General features: G+C 46.9%; 1 protein-coding gene across 1 annotated transcript in view; it reads left to right on the forward strand.

Annotated features, from left to right (window-relative positions):
* Positions 1–839: 839 nt before the first annotated feature.
* The window catches only part of XPO4 (exportin 4), a 78,298-nt gene continuing 64,646 nt past the window's right edge, over positions 840–14,491 (forward strand). Inside the window, exon 1 of the mRNA XM_048942782.1 lies at positions 840–982. Coding sequence (XP_048798739.1) covers positions 905–982 — 78 coding nt within the window. The 5' untranslated portion in view covers positions 840–904. The remainder of the gene's footprint in view (positions 983–14,491) is intronic.

Raw genomic sequence — 14,491 nt, forward strand, 5'->3', positions numbered from 1 at the left:
CCTGTAGCTCCTGTTAGATACTGAAAGGCCACTGTTCAGTTTCCCTGGAGCCTTTCCACAGCCCCAGCCTCAGCCTGTCCTCATAGGAGAGGGGTTCCATCCTTTGAATCATTTTTGTGGCCCTCCTTTGGGTATGTTCCAACAGTTACATGTCTCTCCTGTATTGAGGACTCCACACCTGGACGCAGAACTGCAAGTGAGGTCTCACAGTGCAGAGCAGAGGGGCAGGATCATTCCCTCACCCTGCTGGCCATGCTGCTTTGGATGCAGCCCAGGATGCAGTTGGCTTTCTGGGCTGTGAGGGCATACTGCTGTTTATGTCCAGCTCAACACCCAGAAACAGCAGCGCAAGCACAGCCCGAGTCCCTGTGCTCCTGCAGATGTGCAGCTTCTCTCCTGGACGCTCTCTAGAGGCGATGCCATCCAGTAACCCCCATCTGGACAACACGAGGTGAGCTCCAGACGGAGTTACACGTGAAGTTCAGAGATTTCCATCCCTTGCAAACCTCCTCGGGCTTTCACCTGCGCTAACCACAAAGCAGTTACAACTTCGGAAAGTCGCAGCCCACGTTCTCCATTCCCCACCACGACCTACAACCGCATCCCCGGGCCCTCTCACGCGGCGCCGCGGCGGCCTCCAACCGGCGGCGTAGCGGCGGCTCCGCCCCGGGCGCACCGCGTGCTCGAAGCCCGCCCCGGAGGCGGTCTGGCGGCGGCGGGAGGAAGGCGCGCAGGGGCGGGGGCCTCGTCCGGCGGGCCCTGGCTGGCGGCCGGCGGTCACGCTGCCTCCGGCGCCGCCGTCGCTTCGCCTCCGCGCCGGGGCCGCGCCGCGCCGCGCCCGGGATTGGCTGGGCGGCCGCGTCGTCCCAGAATGCAGCGCATGGCGCGTCATTGAAGAGAGACCATGATGGCGGCGGCCGTGGCGGCAGGGGGGGCCCCCGAGGTGATCGCCCAGCTGGAGAACGCGGCCAAAGTGCTGATGGTGAGGCGGCCGGCCGGCGCCGCCGCTCCCTTTTCCCTTCCCTTCTTCTCCGTCCCCGTCCTCCCTCCGCCAGACCGACCCTCCTCCCCCCCAGTGCCCGCGGGTCCGCCCGGGGCGCGCTGCCCGCCGCTTGGAGCCGGGCAGGGGCGGGCCGCGCCGCTCCGCTTCCGGAGCTCTCCCGGCGCCGGAGGGAGCGCGGCACCTGGGGGAGCGGGATGCTGCTGGGCCGGGCCCGGCGGTGCGCGGCGGGCGCTGGGCACCGTGCCGCTGCGGGGCGAGGCCGCGGCGCGGGGCACGCAGCCGGCCCGGCGGTGGGTCGCGCCGAGACGCGGCGTTCTGCGCCGCGTAAAAGTTTTTCGTCCCCGTGGACGTAAAGCGGCGCGCTGCCCCGCGCCGTCCTTCGTGCGGAGCTGCGTGATGCCCCGCGCGCCGCGGAGCGTGGCGGCGGCGCTGGGCTGGCTGAGTACTGCTCTCGATAGTATCCGGAGTCCGAGATGGTGCGGTGTTTCCAGTGCTTTGTGTCCGTGCTAGGGAGCCCGGTGCTGCGTGCCCCCCGGCCTGGCAGTGCCACCGAGGGAACGCGTTGTGGTGTAGTGTTAATAAAAGTGCTGGTACTGGGAGAAAGTACCAGGCTCCTGTGGCACTGCTTGTGTTCCCGATGAAGAGCAGATGCCAGACTCTCTGGTCAAGCAGACACGGGTGTTAGGATCTTTGGTGATAAAGGTAATGGGCACACAGCTGGCTGAATGTGAGCCAGCAGTGTGCCCAGGTGGTTAAGATGGCCAACAGTATCCTGGCTTGTACTAGCAATAGTGCAGTGAACAGGAGCAGGGAGGGGATCATCCTTCTGCACTCATCTCTGGTGGGGCGACACCTTGAGTGCCGTGTCCAGTTTTGGGCCCCTTGCTATATTAGAAGAAAGATATTGAGGCCCTGGAGTGTGTCCTTCTCTGGGCAGTGGAGCTGTGAAGGCACTGAAGCACATGAATTCTTATGGGGAGCAGCTGAGGGATCTGGGATTGTTCAGTCTGGAGAAGAGGAGGCTCAGGGGAGACCTTACTGCGCTCTACAGCACCTGAAGGGAGGTTGTGTTGAGGTGAAGGTCAGCTCTTCTCCCAGGTAACAGTGATAGGAGGAGACGCAAATGGCCTCGGGTTGAGCCAGGGAAGGTTCTTCTCAGAAACAGTGGTGAGGCACAGGCTGCCCAGGGAGGTGGTGCAGTCATCATTTCTGGAGGTATTCAAGAAATGTGGAGATGTGGAACTGAGGGACGTGGTTAGTGGACATGGTTTGATGGTACGGCTGGGTAATCTTAGTGGTCTTTTCCAACCTTAATGATTATGCGATCTCTCCCACTCTTCCTCCAGCCTACATCTGTGTGAACATGGACTCGTTGCAGCTCTTAGCTGCTGGTTTGCTTGTTGTAGTTTTTTCTCCACTGTTGCTCTCAGAAGACCCATGGGCAGCATGAAAATGGCAGGAGTCAGTTAAGTCCCTGCTCCCGGTGAAGCCATGTGAAGCAGTCATTTCTGGAGACTGTCTGGGGCTGAGGAGCCCACACCAAGCCTGGGGCTGGCCACAGAGGCTGCAAGAGCTGCTCAGGGTTCTGCCCTGTGCTCTGTGTTTCTGGGGGTCTCTGGGGCTCCTTGGAAGAGCTCAACCTGGCTGCTGTGAAGCTATATGGTGCTCGGTATAGGGCCCTAGCCCTGAAGGGCTGTGCATGCTGTGTCCGCACCTTCTCAGCAGCTGTGAGCAAACTGCAAAATCGTGCTGCAGGATTGCACCGGGGTAGTGATAACCTTCATTTACATTTTCTCTGCCCCTTGGTGAGATCTGTGAAGGGTCTTCTGGGAGCTGGGGGCAATGGGTAAAGATGTGTGGCCGTTGGGAGGCACAAAGCCATTAAACAACATGATAGGATTAGTTTGAAAGGTGAAAAATACCTTAGGGGAGGGTGGTGAAACTGGTGCTGATAGTGGAGGCCGTCTGGGGACTGGCACCTTGGAGGGAGCCATAGCTGAAAACTGGGAGAGGGCAGAGCTGTGAATGCTTGAAGAGGGCAGGGAATGGCCGGGAGACTGGGGGAGGAGATGTCACCCTGGGCAGGTGACACTGGCAACAGGCTTGGTCCTCTGCATGGCTGTGAGGACACCAGAGGAGCTGCGTGGTAGCAGAGCAGGGAGTCGTCGTAGTTTGCATCATTTCATACTGAAATACTGAGCTGTTGGGGAATTGTGGACTAGAGGAATTCAGGTATGCTAATAGTAATTTTTAAAAAAAAAAAAAAAAAGTAAAAACATTCAATTAACCTTCCTTGAGGGTAAGTATTGACTACTTTGAGCTCTCTAAATCTCTGATATTAGATGTTTTGATAATTCTATTTTTATTGCTCTGGGTGAGTAGAGATTTGCTTTGGAAAACTACTTTCTGTGTGTCAGGTATGGGATATTTTTATTCTGACCTCACAAACTGCTGATCCTTATGGGCTTTACAGACCTTGGTATGCAGCTTGTGAGAAGTGGAAGGATGTCAGTGTATTCTCTCTCCTACAGCTGTTTAAGAGCCCTTGTCCTTTGTTGCTGTAATGCCTTTCGGCAGATTCTAGGTAGCCTTCGTTCAAAAGGCAGGGTTTGCAAAAAGATTGAAATTTGGTGCAAGTTAGAGCTGTTAAAAAGATAAGTCTGAGTTGTCATTAGCTTCCAAATATGGCTTTGAATGCCAGTCCTATAGCGGTGTTCTTTGGTGTGTGCATTTGTCATATTAAAAAGCAGGCACTTGTGAAACTTGATTCCTTTTCAAACTGTGTGTGTTTGAAGCTCCCCACAGTGCCTCATAACTTAAAACCTGATGTGCTGTGGAGCAGTGCCATGACTGATGGGTGCCTTTGCCCTGAGTGACTTCGGCTCAGTGAGGGCCATGCATAGCTGTGTCTGTATGAACCAAGCTTAGAGCAGTGCTGCTGTGTTTCCAAACAGCACGGCATCCCTTGGCTGTAACATATGGATTCCATCTCTTATGTCCTGTTTAACTCAGGTGGTAATTAGTGCTGAATGTAATTAGTACCAGTTAAGCACTGTTTTAATAACTGCCTTTGTGGATTAGGAGGATAAGTTGCACCATCTTGAAGGTTTTTTCCAACCGAAATAACTGTGATTAAGGAAAGACATGCGTACTTCATCCTGTAGGTGATGGAATCTGAAGTGTGCATAAGACTTTAGGTATTGCTGACAGATTGCAGCTGTTTGAGCAAATGATGTTCTCTGTCACATACATCTAAATTCACGGCTCCCAGCTGGTTCTTGCCTGGCCCCTTCTGGAAAGGGATGTTCTGTTCCCACCTGCAGTTCCACCTTCTCCCTTGTGACCCTGTGCTGAACATATTAATATTGCAAAGAGGACACAGGAATTAAGCAAGGGAATGGATTTCTGTCAGCTTAGCAAGATGAATTGATGAACTCTGCAGCCATTTAAATTGCAGAGCTAGCACAAGGAGGGGGCTGAAATTAGATTGTTGGACATGTGCAGGGCTGCTGTGCCCCATTAGCACTGCTGAGCTGTCAGCTTGGCTGCGTTGCATCATACACCTTCGCTGTAAAATTAACTTGCCAGCTCAGGCTGGCTGGGTACTGGAAATGCCAGGCTTTCCTTAGAGATGCATAGTGAAAAGACAAGAGGTTACAGGTTTCAGAGAGGGAAATTTCAGCTGCACAGAAGGAAGAAATTTGCACAGTAAGTGTGTCTGGGGGAGGTAGTGAAGCAGGCTGCTTGCTATGGGATCTCTCATCTTTGGGGAAATCTAAAACTTGACTGAATGAGACCGTGAGCAACCTGATCCAACTTTGAAGCACATTCTCTTTTTGGCAGCAGTTTGAGCTGAGCAGTGTGCAGAGGTCCCTGGGTGGGTTCTAGAACACCTGAGCAAAGGCTTTTGCAGAATTCCCTTATTAACACGTTTTTAAATGTTCTGGTCTTTTGGGGGCTGACAGTGGAGGGAATTCATACATTTTTCTCTTCTTGGGGACTTCTCTGTTTGGGATGTCTGTTGTCCTTCCAAGGGGGATGTCAGGATGAAGCTGATAGTCTGACACTGTCAAACTAAGTTCTCTTTCAGATGTTTCAGTAAGTTGGTAGAACAGCAGCATAAAGGAGCATGTCAGTATTCTTAAAACTTTATAACAAATTGTTTGTAACATCTGTCCTGACAGTTTGTAGGGGGTTTTCTTTTCACCTGCCTTCCTTGGAGTTTAGGGATGTGACACTCCTCCTTCCACAAAGAAGTCCCATTTCTCATGGCATCTTGTCTTCTCTGGGGCAGTTTCTCAGATTTTGACTCTTGAGTAATAGTAAAGATGAGAGGAAGAGATGGAGCAGCTCTGATTATATTATAGCAGGTTACCTGTTGGAAGGAATTCAGACTAATGAATCATTTCAATGCTGAGACTTGCTGAAGTCTTCCAGGTCATCATCTGGCAAGGCTAGCTGGATATATGCCATATTATGGCTAGATTAGACCAGACCTCTGCCCAGCTGAGTTCTGTTTCCAACAGTAACCTCTGGCTGCTGATTTAGAAGAAAGACCTGAAAAAAAAAAAAAAAGGTACTGGTATGTACTTCACCATGTTAAAGTTAGTATTTTTCAAGAGCTCTAGGTAGCATTATTGTTTATAATGACTGTTGATGAACTTTTCACAGAATGGCCAGGGTTGGAAGGGACTTCAAGGATCATGAATCTCCAACCCCCCTGCCACATGCAGGGCCACCAAACTCCCCATTTAATACTAGACCAGGCTGCCCAGGGCCCCATCCAATGTGGCCTTGAACACCTCCAGGGACACAACCTCTCTGGGCAGCCTGTTCCAGCACCTCACTACTCTTTCTGTAAAGAACTTCCCCCTGACATCCAACCTAAATCTTCCCTCTCTCAACTTAAAACCATTTCCCCTTGTCCTGCTGTTATCTACCCTTTCAAAGGGTTGGTTCCCCTCCTTTTTGTAGGCTCCCTTTAGGTACTGAAAGGCTGCAATGAGGTCACCCTGCAGCCTTCTCCAGACTGAACAAGCCCAGCTCCCTCAGCCTGTTACCATAGGGAAGGTGCTCCAGTCCCCTGATCATCTTCGTGGCTCTCCTTGGGACCCTCTCCAACAGCTCCCTGTCTTTCTTGTACTGGGGGCTCCACACCTGGACACAGTACTCCAGATGGGGCCTCACAAGAACAGAGTAGAGGGGGACAATCACCTCCCTGTCCCTGCTGGCCACCCTTCTTCTCACCCCTGATGGAGCCCAGGATACCATTTGCCTTCTGAGCCGCAAGAGCACACTGCTGGCTCATGTTAAGTTTTTCATCTATCAAGACCCCCAGATCCTTCTCCACAGGGCTGCTCTCAAGGACCGCTCCTTCCAGTCTGTACGGATGCCTGGCGTTCCTCCGCCCAAGTGCAAAACTCTGCACTTGGCCGTGTTGAACCTCATCAGGTTCACCCTGGCCCACCTTTCCAGCCTCTCGAGGTCCCTCTGAATGGCATCCCTTCCTTCCACCATAAGCCGCACCACTCAGCTTGGTGTCATCAGCAAACTTGCTGAGGGTGCACTCAATTCCCTCATCGATGTCATTAATAAAGATGTTAAAGAGCACCGGTCCCAAGGCAGACCCCTGGGGGGCGCCGCTCGTTACAGTCCTCCACCTGGACATGGAGCCATTGATGACCACCCTCTGCCTGCAGCCTTTCCACCAGTTTCTTATCCATTGAATGGTCCACCCATCAAATCCACATCCCTCCAATTTGGAGGTAAGGATGTGGGGGACCATGTCAAAGGCCTTGCTCAAGTCCAGTAAATGACATCGGTCGCCTTTCCCTTGTCCACTGATGCCGTCACTCCATCATAGAAGGCCAACAGATTGGTCGAGCATGACCTTCCCCTGGTGAATCTGTTCTGGCTGTCTTGGATCACACGCTCATTCCTTGTGTAATCAAGCATGTCATCCAGGATGATCTGATCTGTTCCATGATCTTGAGACTCACTGGCCGTAGTTCCCGGGGTCCTCCTTGCTCCCTTTCTTGAAAATGTGACAATGAAGACAGTGACCCTTCCTCCAGTCATCTGGCACCTCACCAGGCAGCCACCACTTTCCAAATATGATGGAGAGCAGCTCGGCAACCACCTCAGCCAGCTCCTCCAGAACCCTGGGATGCACTGCAGCTTTTTTTCCATTAGCGTATCTGGTTATTTCTGGAATATATATTTATTTTTCTTATTTTTTGCATTATATCTGTCTAGCAGTAATGAGTTTCACTTGTTTGAGGGAGGGAACAGCCCAAAACATTGTTTTACTTCAGAGAAGTCTGCTGTTTGATCATCTAATTCATTCTTGAATTATGAGAAATAGCAAGTAGTTGGGTTTTCTTCTTCTGTCCTTGAATTTTTGTAGCTCTCTGCCATATTGTGCTCTCCAGTTACCTTTTATATTCAGTCAGTTTTTCATGTAGGAGACGCCCCTAATTATCCCTGTGTTCCTCTGTAGCATTTTAGGTTTGTGACACTTTTTAACATGTGCTGACCAGAATTGCATTCTTCTGCAGTGTGGGAGCATGAAGACTTTAGATGGTTGTAGACTTTTAGGGTGGGAATACAGAATTATACCTAACAGTATTTAACATTACACTTCTTTACTTCAGGTCATCGAGGTGGTGTTTTCAGCCATGCTCAAGCAGTCCAGATCTTCTGGAATTGCACTAAATAACTTAGAGTCCATCAGTGTGCATGTATGGTTTTCCTGCCTTTTGCTTGAGAACTGCTATGGTGGGTGCATTTTACAGTTCTCACAGTTCAGATTAAGTTGAGAAGATGAGAACATGCAGTGCACAACATGCTAATGAAACTTCTACCTGGGAGCAAACGTGCATGGAGTGTACCCAAAGCATACAGTGCTAAGGGTGAGAAATTGAGAACAGGAATGTGAAGGTTGGTGCTGGTTCTGAGATCTTTGGCAAACAAACCCAGCATCTAGTGAAACGGGATTCTTCGTGCTCAGGGGAGGAGGATTCATCTTTTGAGCCAGTGATATTTCATGCTCGTTGGATATGTCAGTGTTGCTTTAACATGTTTTTATGTTTAGTTCATGTTGTTAATGAAAATTCTGGGTGTCTGCATCTGGAATTGTCTATTGGGGAGCTTCATTAGCTGATGACTCCATCTGGATAATTGCTCTGCTGCTACCTACTGTTGTCTTCCCTTTAACCTGCTTCCTGAGTCTTATCCTTGTTGGAATAATCTGTGTTCATTAGTTAATTAACAACTTTCCATATGGAGGGGTGGGAGAAATCCTCCTGATAATTAAGTTGAGCTGATGCTGTCACAAACACCTAAGTAATACATTCCTTTCCATGAATTTCTGACATGGTTTTATTACTGAAAATTCTGTCTGGATTAGATGTACCTGAGTGTTCTTCTGCTTGTATTTCCTGGCCTGATGCAAGGGTGGGATTTGATTATCATGTCTTCTTCCATTTTTCCCTTAGTAAAATGCATTCCTCATTGTGGCAGTTGTTCAGTGCTGCCCTTGGCTTTGCCCAGACATCAAGCAGCAGTGCACCACTGTGTGTGGCTGTTTGGGAACTGGATGCAGGGAGAAACAGAGTTGTCTTGTTTTAGCTGAAATTACTTTTGCTGTGTTGCATTATTAACAGTTCTGCTACCTTGACTGAGATGAAGAAGGTTGTCTGACCAAAATAAACTTTGGTCAAATTGTGCTGTTCAGCCCCTTAGCAAGATAAACTTGTTTTCAGATCCAGGCTATTTTATGGGGTTGGGTTTTTTTGTTATATTTTTAATGGAAAATGTATCTGAAGTTATTTGGCATAGTATAGGAGCAAGTGAATGAGATTTTATAGCCTGTGTTACTCCAAGTTAGGTAAGCTTCTTCAGTGGTGCCTACTGGCTTACAACTGACAGAACTGTAGAAGTGAATGCTCAGAAAGACTGAAGGTGTATCATGATTTGTGTTCAGTATTTCTCTTCCTGCAGTCCAGTGGTGTTATATGCTGTGCAAAATGGTAGGGGCATTGAAAATGCCTCTCACCACAGAAAGTGATGAGAATGAGATTTCACAGAAACTGTGAAATCAATAAGGAGCATAAAGGTGTTTTGCCATGGAATTTGTCTGACAGCTGAGCCTGAGGTTTCACAGGGCTTTCCAAGGTGAAGAACATCTGCAGTCCCAGGCTGGTAAATGCCATGCAGATATTGGCTGTGTTGTCAGGGAAGCCCAAACAAGTCCAGCAGCGAATGAGTGAAGAAAACCATTACTTGCCTTTTTGCTGGCTTAGTTATCTGCTATTCTGGTGAGCTGGACTGAGCTGGACTTCTCTTACAGAAAGACCTGTCTGTTGCTGAAGCTAGGATGAGATAACATTAGTAATGTGTGACTAGTAGTGGAAGGTGAGGAGGGAGGGCTCCAGCTCTACATTGCCTTACTGGTGAGCTTTGGCATTTTGCTAAGGCAGTGCCTGTTCACAACTGTTAGCATAGACCAGGATCCCATTGCTAGAAAGGAGAAGGGTAACACTAGCATTCTTCGTAGATGTTTTTGATATCTCTTAGTGGGAAGAGTTTTTCAGAAACGGGTATTTGGTAGCTTTTAAGACAATGAGGGGTGGTTGAGGCACGTTGAATTGGTGTTTTTTTTTCAGGCTGCTTTGGAAGGAGCTTGACTCTTTCACATCCCAAGTGAATATCTCAGCTGCTGGGATTTTTCACATGAAGGAGGGCAGAGGTGACTTCCAGAGTTCCACAGCAGGTTGCAGCATCATTAATACAGAGTCTGAAGATCTGACAGTTGGGACAGTACTCCTGAGGCTGGTGTGTTGGCCTGTGCTCAAACTGTTATGATCTCCTTTTATAATAATATTGCAATTAACAATAATTATTGTTAATGGTGTTAGTTACACAAACAGTATAGATGCTAACCTTACAACAGAAACAGTCATGTAAATACAACCCATGATGGCCTTGGTAGGTATGCACTGATCCATTGCTGCAGAAATGCAGTCTTTCTATCACGTGGCAGCACTGAATAAATCGGACTGTTGTGCAGCCTGGCTGGAGACAGGGAGAGGCTGCGTGTGTTGGTGATATGGGACAAGTGGGCCAGCGTGGGCACCTCTCTCAGCAGGACATGGTCCTGGCAGATCTGTCTCTCTGCTGTTAGTCTCATTTTACAGCTTGGTTAGTTTCCTCTTGTGTTACACACCTGATCTTACAGCTACATTTAGTACTCTTGTCAGTGGTAGACTTAATGAGAAGTCCTCTGTATCAGGGTATGTGTACTTATGTGTGTGTAGTAGAGTAACTGGAGGTCCTGAAATGGGAGGCCTGATCCATGGGATCTGTCTCTGATGCAACAGGACTGCAGCCTTGGGGGAAAAGAAAAAAGATGTTCTCCCTTTTTGTGTCACTTGACTACAGGTGCTGGTTTGATGCTAGGTGCCTTAAAGCTGAATTTGTGTGTTGTTAAAGCAGTGGCTGAAAAACTTTACCCTGATCCTATGTTCGCAGAGCTTATGCCATTTTCTGCACTGATCATACATTTATTTTTTTTCCCCCTTAAGGTTACAGCCATTCACACTTAGGTGAGCACTACCATCTCTTCAGTCACAGGCCTCTACTCTTACTTCACTAATAACATTGGCCTTAGGTTGATTCTGTTTGACTTCTCTATCAACCGTGCTTTTTTGGTAGCTTCTTAGATGGCTAAAGTCCTGTATCATCGTTGAGAGAATGTAAGAGGTTAACAGATTATGTGCATATCTCTTTTTCTGATGAGAAAAACATGAATAGAGGTTGCCCTACTTGTTGACAACAACAAAACGCAGCTTCCCAAAACCAAACATGTTGCTTTCTGAGGAATCGGGGAGGCTTAGCTGCAATACTGTTAGTGCATGAGGTTGTCTTAAATGGGATTAAGAACAGAAGCTGGGTTAGCTTCAGGATGGTGAATTGTTTATCAGAGAATATAGAAATATAACATTTTAGTATTGAAGAAATCATAATAATGTCAGGAGCTATTCTGATGGTTGTATTACAATAACATTGTCTTTAACAGCAATAAGAAAAAGTATGTAAAGATAAGCACATTTTACTTGCAGTCATTTTTCAGTGAGCATGTGGAGCCCTGGCACTGTTCAGAGTTTGAGGTTTAGGTAACTCGCCCTGGTTTTTTGGAGTGAACTTGGACATTTATTTTTAAGGGAGTCTATAAAAATTACCTCTTCTAAAGAAAACGGAAGCCCAAAATGTCTGCATATTAAAGAAAAAAGTTTTATTTTCATAGAAGTGCTTTTTGAAGATCCTTTGCAAATATGTACTGCATGACTGCCCGTCTGTACGTGAGGTGGGGGATGAATAGAGACACAAACTTCAGTAACACACGGTTCAAGTTATGCGTGCAAGAGCAGAACAAATTAGTAAAATGCAGTAAAAATAAATGGCATCCTGTGTTCTAATGTGTATGTAGCACTAAATTTCGTGTTTCTGTAGTTATATTTCTGATACGAGTGTTGTTTCTCATGTGTATTTTACCTGTCTGTCTGTAAGTTTCCATTAATAACAGTTAAAAGCTTTTAGTAAAAACACTTGGTATTTCAAGGCTTGTGATTTTGATAATACACTAAGCTAGAGGAGTTTTCCATATCAAACTGGCTTGTGCTTTGAAACTTTTAAAATTTATGTCACTTTTAATCAGCTCCTTCAAATTAACTATACTGGGGTGGAAAGGTTTTGAAATGTTAGCAAGGGCAGTGGAGAAGGAAGTGCTAAAACCTGAGTTCTGGAGCTGGGCAGCTGGCTGACATGTAGGCCTTTCCTCTGTAACTCGGTGGGAGGAAATGCCTTTTTGATGAGAAGCAAACTTTGAGCAACAAAAAAAAAATGTGTCGTTATCTCAGTTTAAGTCTTTCACAGAGTAGTGATGTCCAACTGGGTGTTGGCAGAGGTGTTTTAGCATTGTGTAGGTGCCCTGCCACCGCTGCTGCCTCTGCCTTGCAGCCCGCATTGTGTGCCTGCTGTCCTTGGCAGGAGCACTGGCCTCCTTGGCCAGGTAGGTTTGTCAGTAGTTGCTGTAGCATGGGCTGTGGCACTGAGAGCTGCGTGGTGCTTTCAGCCTCTTTTAGTCAGTTTGAGGAGCTCTAAACAGACATGTGTGAGGTGGATATAATTGAGTGTGGATATAATTGTGTTCATCCTAAAGTTTTAACGCATGAGCAGTGTAGGAGTTGTGAGTGGCTTTTGCAGATGAACCCATGCTGACTACTTGCAGATAATGTAACCAAGAACTGTAGAACCATGACAGGCTTTTCTGGCTCTATGTGAGTTTGCAAACTTGTTCTGTCTCGAGGTTCAAGCAGTGGCTCTTACCTCTGGGATCTCCTGCTCCATCTCGCTGTAGAAGGCTGTGTGTGAGGAAAACTAACACTGCCCTTGCAAAACAGGTGGTTATAGCTGTTGCTTCAACAAGTATGATTGAAAATTGGGCAATGGGAAAAAACAGATGCTCCAGAACACTTCTGCTTCACTAAGAAGGCAGTTGCTGGCATTATTTGATGCATGGTTAGCCTAGTAAAGAGGCTATATACATCATGTAAATCTCAGCTTGCGAGCATTAGGAAATGAAGAGTGCCATCAGCAGTGTAATTATGACCTGGTGTGTAGTGGGACAGGATCACAACAATGGCTCTTGACTTAAAATTTTGCCCTCAAATTCATTATCACAGTCCTGATTCTTGAGTTAAGCCTGTCTATACTATCTTATACATATGGTAATTTGAAATATAGAGTTGAGCTACTTGAATCTTCAAGTAGTGTCATCAAGGTGCAGGTGTGATTTCAGGGGCTGTGGATGTGTTGGGTTATATTCTACTATTCCGCTGAAGCACTGCAACATGCCATAGGTAAATTAACTGCCAGTTCCTGTGGTGGTTTAAGAACCTGCCATCTAAGTCTTCCTGCCATCCAGGATAATGGACTTGGGGCCTCTAGTTGAGATCCATTTATTTTCCATGCCTCCTTGCAAGTCCTATTCACTCTTCAAGCAGCAGGTCTTGGGTTCCTGTTTGATGCTGAAAAGCAAGCATGAACACTGGGAGCTGTGCCCTCATGCAGCAACGGCTGTTTCCTCTGCAGACTGGTTATCACAAATTATGTATGTCAGGTGTGTTGTGCAGGTAAATGGATGCTAATTTCAAGGAAGAACTTATAGTTCTGTGTCTTTGAGGCTCAAATTGTTACTAGAAAAATAAAATCTCTGTAGTATTCATTGCTTATCTTAGGAAGCTTGATCTCAGAAGACATTTTGATATTAATGGCAATCATTTACTTTGGCTCTCTCATCAATTAGCCTATATATATATATATATATATAGTATATAAATATAGACCATTGCAAAACTGAGGATAGATCTTATCACAACCGCAATCATGGAATAGAATCATGGAATCCTTTGAGTTGGAATAGACCTTTAAAGGCCATCTAGTCCAACTCCTCTGAATGAACAGGGACAGCACAGCTCTCAGTTTGCCCAGGGTGTGATCCAGCCTCGCCTTGAAAGTCTCCAGGGCCAAGGCATCAACCACATCTCTGGGCAACCTGTTCCAGTGCCTCACTACCCTCACTGTAAAAGCGTTTTTTTTTTTATATATTTGTAAATGTATAAAATGTGTCTTCTGCTTGCAGAAGATTGCATTAAGTAGTTAAGCTGCAAAATACAAAATTAAATCTGATGAGAAGAAAAAAATCCTATTGTTAAGTCTGCATGAAAGCAAGGTGGTGAAGAACAGATGTGTAGGAAGTAATTCCTTGAGCAGTCATGCATTTGTTCCAAATATAAACTGAAAAATACTGGGCACTCTGAAGTTTAAATAATTCAACTGATAATCAGTTTGGGGAATAATTTTTTTTTCATCCAGCATTATTTTTTTTTAGTATCACTGTGTTGTTTCTATTGCACATCTGGTCAGAAGCCATCTATTGCATCTTTCTTAGCAATTTTCATAAACAACTTCATCTTTTAATTTGTTAAATGAGTTAGTGCTGTAATGTAAATGATTATCCCAAAGAGCAAGTGCAAAAGAAGTAACTGGAGCATGTGTAGGTCGATCTGAAAATAATGCCTCCCATTTTTTTTTCCATTGAAACTAGAACAGACACAGTGAGCACAGTAACACTATGTGATGGAGCAGATTCTCTGCCACAAAGCACTGCCTTTCAACCATTAACAATGCATTTTCACCAGTGATGAACAAGATCTGCTTGCTGTGCTTGTAAAATTCTGCACCAGTGGAGGTAACCCATTGTTTCACAGTTGCTACGATGGCATTGTTGATAGGAAAGTGTTGCTCGTGCAGTCGCATCTTTCACTGATGGGAGTCAGATGGTGCCAAATCCAGACCGTGTGGTGGGTATGGTAGGGCAGTCCAGCCTAGATTGGCAGTGTTCTCTATGGTCTTCAAACTGGCATG

This window comes from Lagopus muta, chromosome 1 (genome assembly GCF_023343835.1).
Source record: "Lagopus muta isolate bLagMut1 chromosome 1, bLagMut1 primary, whole genome shotgun sequence".
In the NCBI taxonomy this organism is placed as follows: Eukaryota; Metazoa; Chordata; class Aves; order Galliformes; family Phasianidae; genus Lagopus; species Lagopus muta.